This window comes from Oryctolagus cuniculus, chromosome 1 (assembly GCF_051225735.1).
Source record: "Oryctolagus cuniculus isolate XC-2025 breed Fujian yellow rabbit chromosome 1, ASM5122573v1, whole genome shotgun sequence".
Lineage (NCBI taxonomy): Eukaryota > Metazoa > Chordata > Mammalia > Lagomorpha > Leporidae > Oryctolagus > Oryctolagus cuniculus.
Window position 1 is genome coordinate 7,840,039 of NC_142867.1, and position 25,008 is coordinate 7,865,046.

A 25,008-nucleotide genomic window follows, 5' to 3' on the forward strand; every position below is an offset into this window, starting at 1 on the left:
TATCAGTTTATTCACAGAGTTGTAAATGATTTGCCTTGTTTGATTCACATCTCACTATTTTTACATACTATTAGTGACTGTGGGGAGCAACTCGGACTAGACTAAGTTACTGGAATTAAGACTTATTCTATGCATCTGCTCTCCCACAATATGGCGCTGAGAAGGGAGAAACAGCCTCTACACAGCTGCCTCCAGTTCAACCAATAAACTGTAGGACCTACTCCTGATTGGAGGAGAGCAGCGTACTCGGCGTGTGGGTAGCAGAGTTGGGATTGGTGGAAGAGGACTATAAAGGAGGAGAGAGACAACATGCACCAGGAACATCTAAGGGGAACATCCAAGAGGAACACCTGAGGAACATCTGAGCAGCCCCCGAGAGAGCCGGCCGGTGGTGTGCTGCTCCCCTGCGGAAGTGGGGAAAGTGGCCAGGGGGAACCGCCCTTCCACGGAGGTGGAAGGGACGGCAGCCAACCCGGGAAGAACCAGCAGCAAACCCGGGAAGGGCCGAGCAGACAGAAGAACAGCGCAGGGTCCTGTGTCATTCCTCCACGAAGACGGGGAGCGACAGTGACTTTAGTAAAATGTTCCATTTGAATAACCCCATTAGCAGCTGAATTGTGTCACCCCAAAATTCACATGTTGAAATCACAACCTCCAGCAACTCAAGATATACCTGTATTTGGAGAAAAGTGAAGATGAGGTGGATAGGAAGGCATCCTGATCCAATGGTGTCCTTGTAAGAAAAGGAAGAGCCATCAGGAATGTGCCTGCAAAATAAGAAAGACCTGATGAGAACACAGCAAGAGCCAGCTATCCACAAGCCAAGGAGAGAGACCTCAAAAGTAACCTACCGTGTTGACACCCTGATCTTGGACTTCGAACCTGCAGAACTGTGAGGAAATACATTTCAGCCATCACAGAGTGTGCTATTTTGTGATTGCAATCCTGGCAAACAAATCTGCTTTCTAGCATTTTGTAACACTTCCCAGTGATTTCTGAGGTTTTCAGCTTTGGAGTTGCTCCATCAAAGTCGAGGTGGACAGGAGTCTGCGTTTTAAACTGCTCCAAGGATAATGAATTAAAAGGTAAAGGACAAGAGCCACCAGTCTGCAGAGTCAGTTCTAGAGGCTTTGTTGGTTTGCTTGGTTTGGTTTTTATAATCAGCCTACTTTATTATGCCCTGCATGTTTCTTAGCTCTGGCTTTGTAACATCTTGTAGGTGAGCAGTTATTTTCTGCCCTGTTACCTTAATTATGTACTTGTTATTTTCATCTGTAAACAGGCCTTTTTCCATTCTGTCACCTACTACTTCATTGTCTCATTAATATCTCTTCCATTGTCAGTACAAGTTCATTTAAATAGGGATAACTCCCCAGCTCTGTGGCATCTACCTGGGAATCATTAAATGGTTTCTATTTATTTCTTTCAGAGGAGATTGTCTAACTTCCTTGTGGTTCTCTTATCACCTTGCAATGAAATTATTTATGTATCTATCTCTTATGAATTGAAAGATGAGACCTTGTAACAGGTTTATAATTCATAATTTATTTATAAATTTATACATATATATGTAAGTATATATTAGCAAAATAACTCTATAGCAATAATAGCAGAAAGTTAGTATAAGTGCTATTAGTATCACTCAGTAAATCTGTTAAAATAAATGGCATAAAAGTACAATTTCCAACTTCCTTGCCCCATGTCCTTATTTCAGCATTGCAAAATTCTTAAAATCAGTGTCACTGGTATCATTTAACTCAAGCAGGAGTTTGCCTACCAAAGGTTAGGCTTACCAGTGAACATTCCACTTTGCTTTATTTTAACTAAGGATCCTTTCATTAACTTTTATTTGAACTTCAGTTCCTAGAAAAATCCCTGGTCTGTTCTTGGCAGAGGAACATCATCAGGCACCCCCTTGTGGGTCTCCAACTCCCCTTTCTGAAAACAAAGACAAACCACTGAGCGTGATTATTTTAGGTCATATGGAGATTACATCCCTGTGAAGCCCACCCAACTCTCCTGAAGCTCAGGGGTCAGCGTCATGCAGAGAAGTGTCTTGTGCAGGAAGTTGTATTGCCAAATAATTGCATCTGTGACATTTTTTAACCTGTTGGCTGCCAACATCAAAGAATTTGTGGAAACTCCTGTCTCTGCTCCTCTGCAGTGCTGAGACTGGGCCTATTGAGAAAGTGGGACCAAGACAACACAGCATTAGAGGACGTGGTGAAAGGAAGCATTCTCTTCCTCTGAACCTATCTCCATAGTCACTGTGCTTCACCTTGGAGACAACCTGCTCAGCCTCAATGGGCTTCGATGTGCTCCTGGATCAAGCTGGAAGTCTGGGGAGATTTCAGATCCTTCAGATTGCCTTCTTATTTGTCACCAGTATGATAACATACCCTCAAGCTCTGTTGGAGAACTTCACTGCAGCCATCCCTGGGCATCGCTGCTGGGTCCCCCTCCTGGACAACCAAACCGCCTCTGGCAATGGCTCTGACATCCTCAGCCAAGACGCCCTCCTGAGCGTCTCCATCCCGCTGGACGCAAACCTGAGGCCAGAGAAGTGCCGTCGCTTCACCCGTCCCCAGTGGCAGCTCCTTCATCTGAACAGGACCTTCCCCAATATAAGTGAGTCAGACACAGAGCCCTGTGTGGATGGCTGGGTGTACGACCAGAGCTCCTTCTCCTCCACCATTGTGACTAAGGTAAGAGTCCTCATTAAACCTCTTTATAGAGAAGTGATGTGAACTGAAGGTGTTTGGAGTTAACACAAAGAATGGACTGAGAATTCTCTACCAACTTATTTTATCAAATGAAGAAAGTCTTCATTCCTTCAGCAATTAGCAGTTGCTTATCTGTACCACAATATCAAGGGTGCTAGTATGGAGGTTAATGAATTGAACAAACTATACCTCAACCTACTACTATATCATTTTATCTGGAGATGATAATCAATTGAAGTGCTACTAGGCTTATGATATGCAAAGTCAGTGCTACTCAGTACTTACTGCAAAACTGATGCACAAAGCAAGTAAAGTAGAACCTGTATACATAGGATCCAGGCATCAGTCCTGTTGAAGCTCTCTAGCTGATTTGATGAGTGGCCAACACAAAAACAGATACATGGAGACAAACGGTCAATAGTACTAGTTAGCACAAAAATAAAAATGAAAATCAAAACCACAGGGAGAAATCATCTACCCCGGTTAGAATGGCTATCATCAAAAAGACAAAAAATAACTCATGCTGGCCTGTATGTGGAGGGCGGGAAACTCTTATACACTGCTGATGGAAATGTAAATTAGTACAGCCATTATGGAGAACAGTGTAAGACTTCTTGAAAAACTAGAAAGAGAACTGCCATATGACCTAGCAAACTCACCACTGGGTATATATTCAAAAAACATGAAATCATTATTTGTTCCACCACGGTTATTGCTCTTCACTGTAGCCTGGATTTGGAATTGACCAGGTTTCCATCATCACATGAATTAATAAAAAATATATGGGAGACCACATTGTGGTAGAGTGGGTTAAGATGCTACCTGCAATGCTGGCATCCCATGTAAGCACTGATTTCACTCCCATCTGCTCCATTTCTCTGCTAATGCCACTGGGAAAGCAGCAGAAGATGTCCCAAGGGCTTTGGCCCCTGCCACTCATGTGGGAGCCTCTGATGGGGTTCCAGATCCTGGCTTTGACCTGTCCTAACCTTGAGTATTATATCCATGTGTGGAGTGAACCAGTAGATGAAAGATCTTTCTCCGTGTGTGTCCCTCCCCAAATCTCTGTAACTCTGATTTTCAAGTGTGTAATTAATTTCTTTCAAATGAAATATATATTCACAATGGAATCCCATTCAGTTATTTAAAAAGAATGAAATCTTGTTATTGGCATCAAACTGGATGGAACTTAAAGACATCATATTAAATAAGTCAGTCACAGGGAGACAAATATTACATGTTCTTTCACATATGTGGGAGTTAAAATAAGCCTCAATATGAACATAGAATGTTGATCACTAGAAGCTGAGAGGAATGTGAGGGACAGATTGGACTTTGGATTTTAAAACACAGTGTCACTCCCCGATTTGCGGAGGAACGACACAGGACCCTGCGCTGTTCTTTTGTCTGATCGGCCCTTCCTGGGTTTGCTGCTGGTCCTTCCCGGGTTGGCTGCCAACCCCTCCACCTCCGTGGAGGGGCGGTACCCCCTGCCACTTTCCCCGCTTCCGCGGAGAAGCGGCACACTGCCGGCCGGCTCTCTCGGGGGCTGCTCAGATGTTCCTCAGGTGTTCCCTCAGATGTTCCTGGTGCATGTTGTCTCTCTCCTCATTTATAGTCCTCTTCCACCAATCCCAACTCTGCTACCCACACGCCGAGTACGCTGCTCTCCTCCAATCAGGAGCAGGATCAGCTCCTGCAGGTTATTGGTCAAACTGGAGGCAGCTGTGTAGAAGTTGTTTGGTCTCTCTCTCAGCGCCATATTGTGGGAGAGCAGATGCATAGAATAAGTCTTAATTCCAGTAACTTAGTCTAGTCTCAGTTGCTCCCCACACAGAGGAAAATAAAGAGTGGCTAATGGAGAGTGGCAAATATGTATGATGTTAAAAATATTGGAAGCTGGGAGAGTGCTACATAGAAACTCACATAGCTCTAAAATTTTAGTTTTTTAATTTTAAAACTTCTAAAATGAAAAGTTTTAAAAGAAAAAACTAAGCCATTTTGTAATAATTAGTATAAACACTTGAGTGACATGCTAATGATATGATGAAGGAAAAAAAACCTTGTATTTGCCTAAGTATTTAAATTTTGGTAACTTAAGTTACTTAAAATAACATTTTATGTGAATTTAATTTTGGTACCTCACAAATGTGTTGACAGTGATACAGTAAAGGGATTTGGTGCTCTAGGGGAAAAATGACTGAAGTCGTGTACACACGTGGTAACAGATTATCAGAAGGGTATGGCGTAAAAGAGGCAGTGGCATTTGAAAGGTTGCTATGAGTTTCAGTATTTCTAGAGTGTGGGCAACCAGAGGGAAGTGACTGTAGATGAAACTGGAGAAGAAGGCAGAACCCCATAGCAGGAGCTCGTGTGTATCATATGGAGGAGTTTGTGGTCAGGCTCCACCAAAGGGCTGAAGCTCTCCTAACACTCTGCTGTGCTGCTTCCTCTTCCAGTGGGACCTCGTCTGTGAATCTCAGTCACAAAAATCAGTGGTTCAAACCGTGTTCCTGAGTGGGTCGCTGCTGGGAAGTCTGATATTTGGCTATCTCTCAGACAGGTAAGTGTCACCTCACTTTATTTGGGGTTGTTGACCACATGATCCACACATTCATGTATTTTAGAAGACTTTGATGAGATCACACTGTGCCCTTTATGCTGGGCTACATACTCACCTAATTGTCTGATTTCAGGGAGCTACAACAATAAGCATATTTGCTACATGACCTGGATATTATAATTTGTTATGACAAATCTATTCATTGTGTGCATAACAGGAGACATAAAGAGACATCTAAATAAGATTCAAGCAAGTTTCATGAGTGATTTTCAAAACACATTGAAGGGTATGAGATTTCTGAGTTGGAGTGAGTTCAATACAAGGAGAGGTAGAGAATTTGAGGCATGTTCAAAACCACAAAATTGTGAAATAATGTTGTTGGCCTTGGCGATGATAGGAAACACCTGGAACCTGTGAGGTCACTGGTGGTGGACACTTGTAGACTGGCATCACTTTGTGTCTGCAGCATAGATGCACATGTACAGTGGGTCGTCATTGTTGTAAAATCTCTTGTTGTGAAATAACATCGGGTAGATATGGTGGTAAACCTTACAGCAATAACCTGAGAGCTGAACCTTGTGAAATAGGTACAATAGGTAATATTTGCCACCATAAAATGTAAATCATCTTAAGAAATTATGATGACATGGTTTTAGTATAAAATTGGAGATTTCTTGTGTCTCGGATCAGCTTCTGAAGGAGGCAACCATGCCTGTCAATCAGGATGCCTCTTACTAGAACAATCAGAGAATGACAGACGCTCATTGCCAGCCAGTTGTCAAAGTTAAAAGCTATGTATGCCCTTTGAATTTACACAGTTACATATTACATATATAGAAGTAACTTGTCCTAGCTTTCTTTCATATATATATATATATATATATATATATATATAAAGGGAAAATGTTCATATATTTTTTTTCTTTTTTTTTTTAACTTTTATTTAATGAATATACGTTTCCAAGGTACGAATAATGGATTACTATGGCTTCCCCCCCATACCGTCCCTCCCACCCACAACCCTCCCCTTTCCCACTCCCTCTCCCCTTCCATTCACATCAAGATTCATTTTCAATTATCTTAATATACAGAAGATCAGCTTAGTATACATTAAGTAAGGATTTCAACAGTTTGCTCCCACACAGAAACATAAAGTGAAAAATAATAGATGATTTTTTTTAATGATGATGAAATCAGATCAGACCTATTGTCATGTTTAATCCCAGTGAGAGTCAAGTTGGGAGTTGATAGTTTCTTTTCTTTTCTTTTCTTTTCTTTTCTTTTTTTTTTTTTTTTTTACAGAGGATCAGTTTAGTATGCATTAAGTAAAGATTTCAACAGTTTGCACCCCCATAGAAACACAAAGTGAAATATATTATTTGAGTACTCGTTATAGCATTAAATCTCAATGCACAGCACATTAAGGACAGAGATCCTACATGAGGAGTAAGTGCACAGTGACTCCTGTTGTTGACTTTACCAATTGACACTCCTGTCTATGGCATCAGTAATCTCCCTATGCTCCAGTCATGAGTTTCCAAGGCTATGGAAGCCCCTTGAGTTCTCCGACTCTTATCTTGTTTAGACAAGGTCATAGTCAAAGTGGAGGTTCTCTCCTCCCTTCAGAGAAAGGTACCTCCTTCTTTGAAGACCTGTTCTTTCCACTGAGATCTCACTCACAGAGATCTTTTGCCAGAGTGTCTTGGCTTTCCATGCCTGAAATACTCTCATGGGCTTTTCAGCCAGATCTGAATGCCTTTAGGGCTGATTCTGAGGCCAGAGTGCTATTTAGGGCATCTGCCATTCTATGAGTCTGCTGAGTATCTCACTTCCCATGTTGGATCACTCTCCCCTTTATTTATTCTATCGGTTAGTGTTAGCAGGTACTAGACTTGCTTATGTGCTCCCTTTGACTCTTAGTCCTTTCATTATGATCAGTTGCGAACTGAAATTGATCACTTGGACTAGTGAGATGGCATTGGTACATGCCACCTTGATGGGATTAAATTGGAGTCCCCTGGTATGTTTCTAACTCTACCATTTGGGGCAAGTCAGCTTGAGCATGTCCCAAATTATATATCTCTTCCCTCTCTTATTCCTACTCTTATGTTTAACAGGGATCACATTTCAGTTAAATTTCAACACTTAAGAATAACTGTGTATTAATTACAGAATTAAATCAGTCATATTAAGTAGAACAGACAAAAAAAACTACTAAGAGGGATTAATGTATTAAGTTGTTCATTAACAGTCAGGGCTATGCTGATCAAGTCACCGTTTCTCATAGTGTCCATTTCACTTCAGGAGGTTTCCTTTTTGGTGTTGAGTCAGTTGTCACCGATCAGGGAGAACATATGGTATTTGTCCCTTTGGGACTGGCTTATTTCACTCAGCATGATGTGTTCCAGATTCCTCCATTTTGTTGCAAATGACTGGATTTCGTTGTTTCTTACTGCAGTATAGTATTCTAAAGAGTACATATCCCATAATTTCTTTATCCAGTCTACCGTTGATGGGCATTTAGGTTGGTTCCAGGTCTTAGCTATTGTGAATTGTGCTGCAATAAACATTAGGCTGCAGACCGCTTTTTTGTTTGCCAATTTAAATTCCTTTGGGTAAATTCCAAGGAGTGGGATGGCTGGGTCGAACGGTAGGGTTATCTTCAGGTTTCTGAGGAATCTCCAGACTGATTTCCATAGTGGCTTGACCAGTTTGCATTCCCACCAACAGTGGGTTAGTGTCCCTTTTTCCCCACATCCTCGCCAGCATCTGTTGTTGGTAGATTTCTGTATGTGAGCCATTCTAACCGGGGTGAGGTGGAACCTCATTGTGGTTTTGATTTGCATTTCTCTGATTGCTAATGACCTTGAACATTTTTTCATGTGCCTGTTGGCCATTTGGATTTCCTCTTTTGAAAAATGTCTATTGAGGTCCTTGGCCCATCTCTTAAGTGGGTTGTTGGTTTTGTTTTTGTGGAGTTTCTTGATCTCTTTGTAGATTCTGATTATTAACCCTTTATCTGTTGCATAGTTTGCAAATATTTTTTCCCATTCTGACGGTTGTCTCTTCACTCTCCTGACTGTTTCTTTTGCAGTACAGAAACTTCTCAATTTGATGCAATCCCAATAGTTAATTTTGGCTTTGACTGCCTGTGCCTCCCGGGTCTTTTCCAGAAACTCTTTGCCTGTGCCAATATCTTGAAGGGTTTCTCCAATGTTCTCTAGTAACTTGATGGTGTCAGGTCGTAGATTTAGGTCTTTAATCCATGTTGAGTAGATTTTTGTGTAAGGTGTAAGGTAGGGGTCTTGCTTCATGATTCTGCACGTGGAAATCCAATTTTCCCAGCACCATTTTTTGAATAGACTGTCCTTGCTCAAGGAATTAGTTTTAGATCCTTGATCAAATATAAGTTGGCTGTAGATGTTTGGGTTGATTTCTGGTATTTCAATTCTGTTCCATTGGTCTATCCTTCTGTTTCTGTACCAGTACCATGCTGTTTTGATTACAACTGCCCTGTAGTATGTCCTGAAATCTGGTATTGTGATGCCTCCGGCTTTGTTTTTGTTGTACAAGATTGCTTTAGCTATTCGAGGTCTCTTGTGTCTCCATATAAATTTCAGCACCAATTTTTCCAGATCTGAGAAGAAGGTCTTCGGTATCTTGATTGGTATTGCATTGAATCTATAAATTGCTTTTGGGAGAATGGACATTTTGATGATATTGATTCTTCCAATCCATGAGCATGGAAGATTTTTCCATTTCTTGGTATCCTCTTCTATTGCTTTCTTTAAGGTTTTGTAATTTTCATCGTAGAGATCTTTAACGTCCTTGGTTAAGTTTATTCCAAGGTATTTGATTGTTTTTGTAGCTATTGTGAATGGGATTGATCTTAGAATTTCTTCCTCAGCCATGGCATTGTCTGTGTATACAAAGGCTGTTGATTTTTGTGCATTGATTTTATACCCTGCTACTTTGCCAAACTCTTCTATGAGTTCCAATAGTCTCTTGGTAGAGTTCTTTGGGTCCCCTAAATAAAGAATCATGTCATCTGCAAAGAGGGATAGTTTGAGTTCTTCCTTCCCAATTTGTATCCCTTTAATTTCTTTTTCTTGCCTAATAGCTCTGGCTAGAACCTCCAGAACTATATTGAATAGCAGTGGTGAGAGTGGACATCCCTGTCTGGTCCCAGATCTCAGTGGAAATGCTTCCAACTTTTCCCCATTCAATAGGATGTTGGCTGTGGGTTTTTCATAGATTGCTTTGATTGTATTGAGGAATGTTCCTTCCAAACCCAGTTTGCTTAGAGTTTTCATCATGAACGGGTGTTGTATTTTATCAAATGCTTTCTCGGCATCTATTGAGAGAATCATATGGTTTTTCTTCTGCAGTCTGTTAATGTGGTGAATCACATTGATTGTCTTGCGCACATTAAACCATCCCTGCATACCAGGGATAAATCCCACTTGGTCTGGGTGGATGATCTTTCTGATGTGTTGTTGCATTCTATTGGCGAGAATTTTATTGAGGATTTTTGCATCTATGTTCATCAGGGATATTGGTCTGTAATTCTCTTTCAGTGCTGCATCTTTTCCCGGCTTAGGAATTAAGGTGATGCTGGCTTCATAGAAAGAATTTGGGAGGATTCCCTCTTCTTCAATTGTTCTGAATAGTTTGAGAAGAATTGGAGTTAGTTCTTCTTTAAATGTCTGGTAGAATTCAGCAGTGAATCCATCTGGTCCTGGGCTTTTCTTTGTTGGGAGGGCCTTTATTACTGTTTCAATTTCTGTCTCAGTTATGGGTCTGTTTAGGTTTTCGATGTCTTCCTGGTTCAATTTAGGTAGGTTGCATGTGTCCAGGAATCTATCCATTTCTGATAGGTTTCCCTGTTTGCTGGCATACAAGTCCTTGTAGTAATTTCTGATGATTCTTTTTATTTCTGTGGTGTCTGTTGTTACATTTCCTTTTTCATCTCTGATTTTATTGATTTGGGTCTTTTCTCTTCTTTTTTTAGTTAGTTGGGCCAATGGGGTGTCAATTTTGTTTATTTTTTCAAAAAACCAGCTCTTCGTTTGGCTGATTTTTTGTAATGTTTTTCTTGATTCAATCCTGTTGATTTCTTCTCTGATTTTAATTATTTCTCTTCTCCTACTAGATTTGGGTCTGGTTTGCTGTAGGTTTTCTAGATCCTTGAGGTGAATAGAAAGCTCATCTATTTGGTGCCTTTCCAATTTCTTGATGTAGGCACCTATTGATATAAACTTTCCTCTTAACACTGCTTTTGCTGCGTCCCATAAGTTTTGGTATGTTGTGCTGTTATCCTCATTTACTTCCAGAAAGTTTTTGATTTCTCTTTTGATTTCTTCTATGACCCATTGTTGATTCAGGAGCATGTTGTTCAATCTCCATGTGTTTGCGTATGCTCTAGGGATTCCTGAGTTGTTCATTTCCAACTTCATTCCTTTATGGTCTGAGAAGCTGCATGGTATGATTCTAATTCTTTTGAATTTGCTGAGACTTGCTTTATGGCCTAGTATGTGGTCAATCCTAGAGAAGGTTCCATGTACTGCTGAGAAGAATGTATAATCTTTAGCTGTAGGATTGAAAGTTCTGTATATATCCGTTAGATCCATTTGGGCTATAGTGTCGTTTAAATCTACTGTATCCTTGTTGATCTTCTGTCCTATTGATCTGTCTATTTCTGAGAGTGGAGTATTGAAGTCCCCCAGTACTATTGTATTGGGGTCTAAGTCTCCCTTTAAGTCCGTTAACAAATCTTTTAGATAAACCGGTGCCCTGTAGTTAGGTGCATATACATTGATAATTGTTATATCTTCCTGTTGAATTGATCCCTTAATCATTATGTAGTGTCCCTCTTTGTCTCTCTTAATGGTTTTTGTGGTAAAGTTTATGGTGTCTGATATTAAGATGGCTACGCCTGCTCTTTTTTCATTTCTGTTGGCATGGTATATCTTTTTCCAGCCTTTCACTTTCAGTCTGTATGGATCTTTGTTGGAAAGATGTGTTTCTTGTAAGCAGCAAATAGATGGGTTTTGTTTTTTAACCCAATCAGCCAAACGGTGTCTTTTAACTGGACAGTTCAGGCCATTCACGTTCAATGTGACTAATGATAAGTGGTAACTTTGCCCTGCCATTTGCCAAAGATAAGTTCTAATATATGCTTTGAATTCCCTGTGATCTTTTGCTGTGAGCTTTCCTTCCTTGGTTTCCTTCCTTTACCTTCTTTCATATTGATGACCGTGTTTCTTTGTTTCTGTGTGTAACACATCTTTAAGCATCTTTTGCAGGGCTGGACGAGTGGCAACAAATTCTTTCAATTTCTGTTTGTTATGAAAAGTCTTTATTTCACCTTCATTCACAAATGATAGCTTTGCAGGATATAATATTCTGGGCTGGCAGTTGTTCTCTCTTAGTACCTGGGCTATATCTTGCCATTCCCTCCTAGCTTGTAGAGTTTCTGATGAGAAGTCAGCTGTGAGTCTGATTGGAGATCCTCTGAGAGTAATCTGACGTTTCTCTCTTGCACATTTTAGGATCTTTTCTTTATGTTTCACTGTGGAGAGTTTAATTACAACGTGTCGTGGTGAGGGTCTCTTTTGGTCGTGTTTATTAGGGGTTCTGTGAGCTTCCTGTACTAGGATTTCTCTGTCCTTCTCCAAACCTGGGAAATTTTCTGCTAATATCTCACTAAAAAGGCCTTCTAATCCTTTCTCCCTCTCCATGCCTTCAGGAACTCCTAGAACCCGAATGTTGGGTCTTTTAATAGTATCCTGAAGATTCCTGACAATATGTTTTAGATTTCTAATTTCCTCTTCTTTTCTTTGGTCTGACTGTATCCTTTCCTGTTTTCTGTCTTCTAAGTCCGATATTCTCTCTTCTGCTTCACCCATTCTGTTTGTAAGGCTCTCTATTGTGTTTTTCATTTGATCTATTGAATTCTTCACTTCAGTCACTATCACAGTTTCCTGTTGTACTAGTTATTTCATTTCATTTTGATTCCTCCTTAATATTTCATTTTCACGAGAGAGATGTTCTATCTTGTCCATTAAGGATTTCTGTAGTTCAAGAATTTGTTTTTGAGAACTTCTTAATGTTCTTATCAATTTTTTGAGATCTGCTTCTTGCATTTCTTCTATGTCATCATCCTCATAATCTTGAATTGGGGTGTCTTTTTCATTTGAGGGCGTCATGGTGACTTCCTTGTTTTTATTACCTTGGTTTTTGCATTTGTTATTTGTCATATTGGAGATATTTGGTTTCTTCACTGTGGTGCTTTTTCTTGTTATACTATGACTCTAGATTAAGTGGACTATCTGTTTTTGATGGAGCCTTAGGGCTTGAGATGGGTGTGGCCTGAGAGCTCTGTTTGGTGTGCCAAAGGTGACACTCCCAGGTTAGGCGTGGTAAACCTCTCTCTCTCTCTCTCTTTCTCTTTTTTTTTTGATTCAACAGGGAAGTTATTCTGCACAGCTGAACAAAGTTGGAGGTAGTTAGCAGGCAAATGATATACCCACAGGAGCCAGAGATCAGAAGCTCTTTCCCAAGGACCACACAGGGAATCTGTTCGGCCCTTAGAGTGGGCTCAAATTCTCCTTCAGTCTCCCACTGGGTTGCCAAAGTTACGGAATTGTAGCGTCTCTGGAGAGTGCTCACGTGAATTCTGTGAGTTCTCTCCCCCACCGTCTCTTTTTTCACAGTCTCAGTTCAGTAGCACCATAAATTTACTAAGTCCTAATCTCCTGTTAATTCGCCCCACCCAGAGTCAGGTTTTACTGCTAATCTCAGGGCCGGTGCAGACCTGAGGTCGCTCTGCTTATGACGTATGTCCAAGATGGCGCCTGCTCTTTGTCTTGCTCGCCCTTGAGAGGTGAGCGGAGAGAGAGAAACCCGTGTCCATACCAGTCACCTTTTTTTTTTTTCCCTCTCTCTCTCTTCCAGTTAGCTTGGTGAAGTCCCCCCCGCCCCGGGGGTCGTTCCCTCTAGTCTCCTCTCTCCGCTTGCCTGCCGGTGTCTCGGGTTATTGAGGTTCGGCTCACCTCGCGTTCCAGCGCTGGTGTGTTGAGTCTGCCGCTGATGTCCCGAACTGTGGGCTCCCACGCTCTCCACGCAGGTCTGCTCCCCTTCCAGCACCGATGTGTGGACTCGGAGCCCTGGACTTCCCAAGTCTCCCCTCTGTTGCACTCCCCTTCGAGCACTTGCGCGCAGACCCTGCAGCTTGCGCAGCTCAGTCCCACGGCTTGGCTTCCGCGGCTCAGTCCCGCGGCTCGGTCCTGTGGTTCGGCTTTCGCGCGCGGTGGGCGACCTTGTTCTCCCAGTAGGTCCTCCGATTCACGCCCACTGGATCCAGAAGAGTTTTGTCTGCAATATTTTCCTGGTTCTTTTTTCTGAGGCTACCGTAACTCCCCTTTTATTAAACTAAATTTTCCCGGACTATCGGTGCGCGCCCTCACTATTCCGCCATCTTGGCTCCCAGAAATGTTCATATATTTTATATACACAGTTTTAAAAACATAATGACACCTTCCACATCTTTCCCTCCCTCGTGCCCACCCTTCATCCTCCTTAGTTTCTTATTTTTCTTTGAAAATTTTCAATGATATATTTCAATTTCCATTATAATTATAGGATTAATTCTCCACTACATTAAAAAAACTCAATAAGTAGTAAGTAGAAAAACCACTGATTCTCAAATACATAAATAAATCTTTTTAAAAAAGGTCAATTTTGCTCACATACATTGTATTTCTGTACTCTATATAATAGTTACCACAAATCAGAGAAAACATGACACATGTCTTTTTAAGACTGGCTTATTTCACTAAGCATAATGGTCTCCAATTGCATCGATTTTGTTGTGAAAGACAGGATTTCATTCTATTTTATGGCTGGGTAGTATTCCATGGTGTACATTTATCACAATTTCTTTATCCAGTAATCAATTGATGTACATTTGAATTGATTCCATATCTTAGCTACATAAATTGTGCTGTTATAAACGTGGAACATGCAGATTTCATTTCCTTTGGGTAAATTCCAAGGAGTGGGGTGGCTGGGTCATATGGTAGATCTATTTTCAGATTTCTGAAGAATCTCCTACTGTCTTCCATAATGGTTGCATAAGTTTACATTGCCAGCAACAGTGTATTAGGGTACATTTTCCCCCACATCCTCACCAGCACATGTGACTTTTTAATTTTTGGATGATAGATATTCAAACTGGGGTGAGGGGAACCTCATTATAGTTTTTATTTGCCTTTCTCTAATGGCTCATGATGTTGAGCAACTTTTCATGTGTCTGTTGGCCATTTGTATTTTATCCTTTATCATATACCTGGTAATACATTAGACCATTTCTTCAATGGAATATTTGTTTTGTTGCTGAGTTTCTTGAGCCCCTTATATATTCAAGATATTATTCACTTATCAGATGTATAGTTTTCCAATGTTTTCTCCCATACTGTCAGTTGAGTATTTCCTTTGTTGGGTGTTTCTTTGTTGATTTTTTTCTACAGAGAAGCTTCTTAGCTTGATGTAATCCCATCTGTCTATTTTTGCTTTTATTGCCTGTGCTTCTGGGATTTTATCCAAAAAGCCCTTGTCTATGCCAAAATCTTGCAGTGTTTCCAATGTTTTCTTCTATTAATTTGACTGTTTCATATCTTAGATCTAGATCCTTGATCCAATGTGTTTTTTATACGGTGTAAGGTAGAGGTGTTTCATATTTCTGCATAAGGTGGACCAATTCTCCCAACACCATTTGTTGATGAGACTGACTTTTCTGCAGGAATTGAATTTTAGTTTGTCAAAGATTAGTTGATTGTATATGCATGGATTAATTTCTGGTGTCTCTGTTATATTCCATTGTTCCACATATCTATTTTTGCACAAGCACCCAGCTTTTTTGATTGTAACTGTCATGTAATATGTCTTGAAATATGGTACCGTAATGCCTCTGGCTTTGTTTGCTGTTTAAGATTGCTTAGGTATTCAGGATCTCATGTGTTTCTATGTGAATTTTAGGGCCTATTTCCCTAGATCTGAGAAGAAAATCCCTGGTATTTTTATTGGGATCACTTTGAATCTGTAAAATTGCTTTGGGCAGTGAGGACATTTTAACAATATTAATTCTTCCAATCCATGAACATGGAAGATTTTTCATTTTGTGTGTGTGTGTTTATATTCCTTTCCTTAATGTTTTTAAATTTTCTTTGTAGAACTCTTTCATATCCTTGGCTAAATTTATCACAAGGTCTTTACATTTTTGTAGAAATGATAAATGCGACTAATCTTACAAGTTTCTTCTCAGCCATGGCATTTTTGTGATACAAATGCTGTTGACTGTTGTGTGTTTTTATTTACGCTGAAGCTTTTCCAAACTCTAACAAGTTCCAGTAATCTGTTGGTGGAGCTTTTGATTCCCCTAAGTATAGAATCCTGTCATCAGGAAGCAGGGGTAATTTGTTCCTCCTTTCCCCTATATATCCCTTTGATTTCTTTTTTTTCCCTAATTACTGTGGCTTTAAATTCCAGAACTGTATGAAATAGTAATGGAGGGAGTGGACATTCTTGTCTGGTTCCACATACAGTGAAAATGCTTCCAGCTTTTCCTCATTCAACATTCTGGCTGTGGTTTGTCATAGATTGTCTTGATTGTGTTGAGGTTCATCCCTTCTATACCCAATTTCTTAAGATTTTTTAAATTATGAAGACATTGTATTTTATGAAATGATTTTTCTGCATATATTGAGATAATCATATGGTTTATTCTTCAGTTTGTTAATGTGAGGTATCGTGTTTATTGATTTGCATATGTTGAACCATGCCTGCATCCAGGCGTAAATCCCACTTGGTCCACATGGATGATCTTTTTGATGTGTGCTTGGATTCAGATAGCTAGTGTTTTGTTGAAGATTTTTGCATCTATGTTCATGAGGGATATTGGTGTCTAATTTTTCTTTGTTGTATCTTTTTCTGTTTTTGGAATTAAGGTAATGCTGACCTCATAGAAGGAGTTTGGGAGGATTCACTCCTTTCAATTGTTTTGAATGGTTTAAGAAAAATCGGATTAGTTTTTCTTTAAAAATTTGGTAGGATTCAGCAGTGAAGCCATCCAGTCATGGACTTCCCTTTGTTGGTAGGGTCTTTATTACTACTCCTTTTCATCTACTAAAAAAGCTGCGTTATGCAGTGAGAGATCTTCCATTGCTGCTTCATACCCTAAGTACCCTAAAATAGCTAGGGATGCACCAGGCTGCAGTCAGGAGCCTAGAACATTGTCTGGGTCTCCCATATGAGGGGCATTCAATTGAATGCCTCCCAAGATGCATTAGGAAAAAGCTGCATCAGGGGCAGAATGGCTGGGACTGGAACTGCCACTCCCGCTTGGAATGCAGGCATCCAAAGCAGCACCACTACATCATAATGCCTACTCCTCATGTAAATTTGTATTCAACAATAAAAAAATGCTATCATCACATGCATCAATGCAGAAGAAACATTATATAACACACAATCAAATGATATGATTCCAATTTTTTAAAAAAGAAACAAAAATTAATTTTAAAATACAAGCCAAATTAATGCATTGTATTTTAACTTGTGAAATTATATACCTTTGTGGAAGTAGGAGCTAAAAGAATGCACAATTGGGGATTCTTGTGTAAGAACAATGATGCATTTCATCAGGGTCTGGTGGAGTACCTTGATTTTTTTCTGTTTCATTTTTTTAAGATTTACTTATTTATTTGAAAGTCAGAGTTACAGAGAGGCAGAGAGAGGCAGGGAGAGAGAGAGAGAGAGAGAGAGAGAGAGAGAGAGAGAGAGAGAAAGTCTTCCATCCACTGTTTCACTCCCCAGTTGGCTTTAATGGCTGAAGCTACTCTGATCTGAAGCCAGAAGCCAGGAGCTTCTGGGTCAACTATGTGGATGCAGGGGCCCAAGGACTTGAGCCAACTTAAACTGCTTTCACAGACCATGGAAGAGAGCTGGATCAGAAGTGGAGCAGCCAGGACTCAAACCTGTGACCATATGGGATGCCGGCACTGCAGATGGTGGCTTTACCTGCTATGCCACAGTGCTGGCTCTGAGTACCTTGTTTTATGAAAAGCTTATTGATAGTTCAGAGGCAAAGTATAGATCTCTTGATTTCACTCCTAACTGCTCTAAAGACAAGGCACAAACTCACTATATTCAATGCATACATTTGTATAGCAAACTTTTGGGGTAAATTTTTATATTTCATTTTCTTCTATATGACTTCATATGAAAAGAGACTTCCTGGTGATTGTTGACTAACAGAGAGTTGATAATGGTCTTGTATGTACTAGGAGGATTACATCTGTGATTTCTATTGTTGACAAATATAATTATTCCATTAGCCTCCAATGCAGTGCTACAAATGAGAAACATTTATCCTGACTTCTAAATGTGCCATCTTCTGTTAGGTTTCCTACACATTATGTTTCTCCCTAAATAACCTTATTTCTTAGATATGGTCGGAAGGGGTTTTACACATGGTGTCTCCTGCTGACGGCTATCGTGGACACCTGTGCCACCTTTGCTCCCACCTTCCTCATCTTCTGCATTCTACGTTTCTTGGCTGGATTTTCTGCTATAACTGTTGTAGCAAACGCTTTCCTTCTTGGTAAGTTAACAATTTAAAACTTTTATTGTACCACTGCCTTGAATTGATCTTGAAATTGCCCTTTGTCTGAAATAATTGTGTATATATTTTTTCAGTAACAGAGTGGTCAGTGTCCAAGTCACAACATATAGGAGCAACACTGATGTTATGTTCCTACAGTGTTGGGCAGATACTCTTAGGAGGATTAGCTTTTGCCATTCGAGACTGGCAAACACTGCATCTGATTATGTCTGTACCCTTCTTTGTCTTCTTCCTGATTTCCAGGTATGTACAACCACAGGGGAGGCACTGTGGGAATATACAGGAAAATGTTGACATTTAACATGTTTGGTACTGGTCTGACACTGAGCCATGTTCCCTACTGAAATCCATTGAACTACTTGGAATGCAAAGAAGGGAAAAAAATGATACATGACCACAGATGCTAAGACTTTACAGTCATCATTGTAGTACAGTAAAGAAAGAATTATTTGTTAAAACATTGTTAATAAAAAACAGTATACACTTAGTAATGAATCAAAGATACTATTTATTTAGCTTTGGAAGTCAAAAAGTGATGGAAATTCTTTGGTGGCTCTTGTCCTTCTAAGTGATATTGCATCAAAGACAATGAGCTTATCTCCACAAGTATTTGACATAAGAAGAGTATGCCTTCTCCAGCATTAAAAATTGGCAAGTATTTTAGGCATGGAAAGCCAAGTCATTCTGGGAAAAAAAAAGAAGACCTAAATGAAGATCTCTGCGAGTGAGATCCCAGTGGAAAGAACAGGGCCATCAAAGAAGGAGGTACCTTTCTCTGAAGGGAGGAGAGAACTTCCACTTTGACTATGACCCTGTCAGAATAAGATTGAAGTCGGCGAACCCAAAAGGCTTCCATAGCCTTGGCAACTCATGACTAGAGCCTAGGGAGATTACTGACGCCATAAACAAGGGTGTCAAATTGTTAAGTCAACAACAGGAGTCACTGTGTACTTACTTCTCATGTGGGATCTGTCCTTAATGTGTTGTCCAATGTGAAGTAATGCTATAACTAGTACTGAAGCAGTATTTTTACACTTTGTGTTTCTGTGTGGGTGCAAACTGATGAAATCTTTACTTAATATATACTGAATCGATCTTCTGTATATAAAGATAATTGAAAATGAATCTTGATGTGAATGGAATGGGAGAGGGAGCGGGAGATGGGAGGGGTGCAAGTGGGAGGGAAATTCTGGGGGGGAAAGCCAATGTAATCCATAAACTGTACTTTCGAAATTTATATTTCCTAAATAAAAAGAAAAAAAGAATTGGCATGGAGAAATCAAGGACAATTGAAGAATAAAGCATCCAAACATTGGGTCCTCAATAAAGGCAACAAAAAACTGGGAAAAAAATCAGAATTACCTTTTTCAGAAATCTAAACTGATGCCTGCAGTGATTCATTGAATCTTTAATTCAAGAAAAATAGCTGATTTCAGTATGAATAATGAATTTTGCGGTATTTCAAATATATACTAATTTTATTCCTACTCTCCATATATGGTATAGCCTTGAACAAAAAATATAATGGTGTTTATTCTTGGTATTAGCAGAGCAGGGTTTGATTTATTTCTTTTTTTATTTAGTAAATATTAATTTCCAAAGTACAGTTTATGGATTACAATGGCTTCCCCCCCCCTATAATTTCCCTCCCACTCACACCCCTCCCATCTCCCGTTCCCTCTCCCATTCCATTCACATCAAGATTCATTATCAATTATCTTTATATACAGAAGATCGATTTAGTATATATTAAGTAAAGATTTCATCAGTTTGCACCCACACAGAAACACAAAATGTAAAATACTGTTTCAGTACTAGTTATAGCATTACTTCACAGTGGACAACACATTAAGGACAGATCCCATATGAGAAGGAAGGAAGTACACAGTGACTCCTGTTGTTGACTTAACAATTTGACACCCTTGTTTATGGCGTCAGTAATCTCCCTAGGCTCTAGTCATGAGTTGCCAAGGCTATGGAAGCCTTTTGGTTTCTCCGACTTTCATCTTATTCCGACAGGGTCATAGTCAAAGTGGAAGTTCTCTCCTCCCTTCAGAGAAAGGTACCTCCTTCTTTGATGGCCCCATTCTTTCCACTGGGATCTCACTCACAGAGATCTTTCATTTAGGTCTTCTTTTTTTTTTTCCCAGAATGACTTGGCTTTCCATGCCTAAAATACTCTCCTGGGCTCTTCATTCATATCCAAATGCCTTAAGGGCTGATTCTGAGGCCAGAGTGCTATTTAGGACATCTGCCATTCTATGAGTCTGCTGTGAATCCCACTTCCCATGTTGGATTGTTCTCTCTCTTTTTTATTCTATTAGTTAGTATTAGCAGACACTAGTCTTGTTTGTGTGATCCCTTTGACTCTTAGACCTATCAGTGTGATCAATTGTGAACTGAAACTGATCACTTGGACTAGTGAGATGGCATTGGTACATGCCACCTTGATGGGATTGTATTGGAATCCCCTGGCACATTTCTAACTCCACCATTTGGAGTATGTCTCAAATTGTACATCTCCTCCCTCTCTTATTCCCACTCTTATATTTAACAGGGATCACTTTTCAGTTAAAATTTAAACACCCAAGAATAATTGTGTGTTAATTACATAGTTCAACCAATAGTACTAGAACATATAACCCTACCATACAACTCAGCCATACCACTCCTTGGAATTTACCCAACGGAAATTAAATTGGCAATCAAAAAGATGTCTGCACATTAATGTTTATTGCAGCTCAATTCACAATAACTAAGACCTGTAACCAACCCAAATGCCCATCAACAGTAGACTGGATAAAGAAATTATGGGACATGTACTCTATGGAATACTATACAGTGGTCAAAAACAAACAAACCCCATCATTTGCAATAAGATGGAGGAATCTGGAAAACATTATGCTGAGTGAATTAATCAGTCCCAAAGGGACAAATATCAAATGTTCTCCCTGATCGGTGACAACTAACTGAGCACCAAAGGGGAAAGCTGTTGAAGTGAAATGGACAGTATGAGAAACAGTGACTTGATCAGCCCTTGTCCTGACTGTTGATGTACAATGTAATACTTTATCCCAGGTTTGAGTTATTTCATAGCCTCACTCACAGTAAGTTGTCATTATTTGATCTGTTTGGTGATTTGCCTAAAATCATTTCAAAGACTATTTGACTTGACTTATGACTTGCCCATGATAGAAAAAAACAACAGGTGTTTCACTGGAGTGTCTGAGCCAGAGTTCTCGAGGGGAGACGGAAGTTAAAGGGATGTTGTAAGCATGGAGATGCACGGGGACCTTCTAAAAGGGAAACAAAGAACACAGAATTCAGAATCCCACAATCAAGATCACTCTAAAGCAGAAGGGACTCTGTTTGACAGGAAAATGATCAGCAGGACTCCTACTCACACCACAGAAAACTGAAGCATGTGCTGCTGGAGATATCTACAGTCCTCACAAACTGAGCCTTTTAGGGGAGCTTCTGTGTTACTGGCTACATTTCCCCCAGAGAAATAGCCCAGCCCATGTTATGCCTTCCTCCACTCTGGCCTTTCATGCACAGTGCCTTCTTGTGTACCTATCCACTCAGGGTCCTTAAAACAGCCAACAACTGCCCCCAGAAGTTCATCACACCAAGTCCCCAAACCAGCTGAGTTAGCACACCTACATTCCTAGAGGCTCAGCAGTATCCAATCAGGTTGCCTGAAGGCAAAGCCCACTGAGCTCCTGCAGAGCCATCAGGCAGCCCGGTCTACCTTCTTTCAGACCCAAGAAGCTGCCAAACCACCAGTTCTCCATCCTTGGCTCATTAATGCCCTGGCCAGCAGCCATGTCTCACAGAATGCATGAGCATAGCTCTGGGGCTAACTCCCACAGTTCCAGGGTGCAGGGTATCTGACCTTAGCCCCACACATTGCACTGACTCTGACCACAATGCTGGTAGGAGCAGAATAGATGTGTGCTGCATAGCTTTTCACTGCTGCGATGGCACTCAGTGTGGGTTTGGGAGGGGCAGAAAGGAAAGCAAAGCAGCTTCCCTGCTCCAAGCCAGGCAGTGGCTCACACCACAGTCAGCTCCCCAGCCTGAAGTAAAAGTCAGTGGTTGACTGTGAAATTCCCACTCAATGAAAACTGTGAGTCGACACAAACAGACAAGAATACACCTCCTATGATTTAAAAAATGATTTACCCTGCTAAACCTGGGTGTGTCACCTCAGACACGACCTTCGCGCTGGCGCACTGAACACAGAGCCTTGGACACACCCACCACATGCTTCTAGGTATTTCCAGAAAGCAGACACTCTACTAGTCACTCAGACATAATCCAAAGAATAAAACAGCCACAGTGAAAAAAAAAAAAAACAAATGAGTATCTTCTTAAATGCCAAATAAGAAACACACAAATTAAAGAAACAAGAGTAAGGAAGAAAACATGATATCCCCAAAGGAACATAACACTTCAGTACTAGCTTGTAAATATGATGAGATTAAAGAAATGCCAGATGGAATTCAAAAAATTGATCATAGGAAAACTTAGAAGTTATCAGAAGCAAGTGCATGAACTAATGAAATCCATACATGACGTGAAAGAAATCTTCTACCACAAAATTTAAATCTTACAGAGAAATCAAAATGAAATCTAGGAAATAAAGAATTCAAGAGAACAAATTAAAAATGCTGTGGAAAGCTTTAAGAAAAGAACATCTGACTTAGAAGATGAGGCAAAGGAATTTATAAAGTCAGACCTAACACAAAAAGAAGAAATTAGGACACTAAAAACACTGTTAGTAATCTAAAGGACATTATCAAACAACCCAACATATGCAGTCTATGGGTTCCTGAAGGCATGGAAAGAGATAAAGGGTTAGAAGGCCATTTTAGTGAAATAATAACAGATTTTTTTTCCCAATTTGGAGACAGAAAGGGCATTCAAATACAGGAAGTGTATAGAACTCCTAATGGACATGACCAGAAAGGAACTTCACCATAATGCATTGTAATGAAACTCTGCACAGTAAAATAAAGAAAAGATTCTAAAATGTGCATGAGAGAAATGCCAGATAAATTTCAGAGGATCCCTAATTAATCTCACCACAGACTTATCATTAGAAACCTTACAGGCTAGGAGAGAATGGCGAGATATATTCTAAGTCTTAAGAGAAAAGAACTGTCAATCCAGAATACTGTACCCTGCTAAGTTCTCATTTAACAATGAAGGTGAAATAAAGATCTTGCATGACAAACAGAAATTGAAAGAATTTGTCACCACCTATCAGGCCCTTAAAAGAATGCTTAAGGATGTGCTGCACACAGAAACACAGAAACATGGTCTTCATTATGGCAGAAGGTAAAGGAAGTAAGTAAATCCCTCAGTAAAAGTAAATCGAAAGTAAAAAAAATAGAAATGTTTATGGAAAAATGGCAGGGCAAAGTCATTACTTATCAATAGTCATCTTGAATGTAAATGGCCTCAACTCCCCACTTAAAAGGCATAGACTGGCTGAAGGGATTAAAAAACAAAACCAGTCTATTTGCTGCCTACAAGAAACACATCTAACCAACAAAGACACACACAGACTAAAAGTGAAAGATTCGAAAAAAATATTCCATGTCAACAAAAAGGAAAGAGCTGGTGTAGCCATCTTAATAGCAGAGAAAATAAACTTTAACACAAAATCTGTTAAAAGATACAAGAAGGAAACTATATAATGATAAAAGGATTAATTCAACAGGAAGTTTTAAGTATTATAAAGGTATATACCCCTAAAAACAGGGCCACGGGCTATTTAAACAGGATCTAAATGGATTTAAGGAAACTTAGACCCAAATACAGTAGTATTGGGGACTTCAGTACTCCACTTTCATCAGTGGACAGATCAACAAGATAGAAGGTCAACGAGGAAACATCAAATTTAATCGACACTATAGACAAAATGGACCTTACAGATATTGACAGAATTTTTCATCCTACACTTGAAGAATACACATTCTTCTCTGCAGTGCATGGAACTTTCTCTAGGAAGGACCACATATTAGACCATAAAGCCAGTCTCAGAAAATTCAAAAGAATAGAAATCATACCATGCATCTTCTCAGAACACAGTGGAATAAAGCTGGAAATCAGCAACTCAGGAAGCTCTAGAGCATATGCAAACACATGGAGACTGAACAACATGCTCCAGAATGAGCAGTGGGTCACAGAAGAAATCAAAAGACGTATCAAGTGTTCTAGTGGGAACGAGTCTTGAAGCCCCAAGGGGGAAAGTACACCAGTCTAACTAGAGGAGGGAAAAAATAAAAGGCACAGTTAGGACACAATTCTTTCTCTCAAATCACCTTAAAAAGACATCCAAGCTCATAGAGCAGGTGCCATTTTTGACATACATAATAGCTGTGCAAGTTCCTGTCTGTGCCCAGCAATCAGCTGAGAAGATACCTGACTCTGTCAGGGAGTCATAACAGGAGGCTAAGATCTAGTGAATGTGTGGAGCTTCTGAACTGAGAATGAAAAAAATGAGGGTGTGTGAGAGAACTTACATTGTGGCTCAGACTTTGAGTGGTCTTGGTGGGAGACGCTACAAGCTCGGGCAGCCCTGGCTTCCTGGTGAGAAACATTGCAGGAGAATCTGAACTTACACTGAGGACTGAACAGATCCTTTGTGTGGTCCTTGGGACAGAGCAGATGAATATTATACTCACTGGGGCTAGTGCTCAGGCACTTATCACCATCGAGGAGAAGAACTCAGCCGAGTGGAATTACTTCCCTTCTGATAAAAAAAGAGAAGAATTACCATGCCAAAATGGGTGTGTCACCTTAGGAACACCCTTATCACTAAAGAACTGAGCAGAACTCTCTGGCCACACCCACCACTAGCCTCTAGAAAGTCACTGAGTGCACACAGTCCACTTATTTACAGAGTCATAGCACAACATTAAAAGCCATGACAGCAGGAAAAAAAAACAAGAAACAACCAAGGAGTATCACCACAAATTCTGAACAACAAATGCAATAATCCAAGAAACAAGAATAAGGATGACAAAATG

General features: G+C 40.0%; 1 protein-coding gene across 4 annotated transcripts in view; it reads left to right on the forward strand.

Moving 5' to 3' along the window:
- The first annotated feature begins 316 nt into the window (after positions 1 to 316).
- Positions 317 to 25,008, forward strand: part of LOC100344770 (steroid transmembrane transporter SLC22A24-like) — a 75,100-nt gene continuing 50,408 nt past the window's right edge. Inside the window, exons 1-5 of one of the 4 annotated variants that reach the window (XM_008274346.5) lie at positions 317 to 1,085; positions 1,861 to 2,705; positions 5,183 to 5,286; positions 17,793 to 17,947; positions 18,043 to 18,211. In XM_008274346.5, coding sequence (XP_008272568.3) covers positions 2,304 to 2,705; positions 5,183 to 5,286; positions 17,793 to 17,947; positions 18,043 to 18,211 — 830 coding nt within the window. In that variant the 5' untranslated portion in view covers positions 317 to 1,085; positions 1,861 to 2,303. The remainder of the gene's footprint in view (positions 1,086 to 1,860; positions 2,706 to 5,182; positions 5,287 to 17,792; positions 17,948 to 18,042; positions 18,212 to 25,008) is intronic. The other 3 variants (XM_002720989.6, XM_008274347.5, XM_089307671.1) reach the window with 3 other exon arrangements.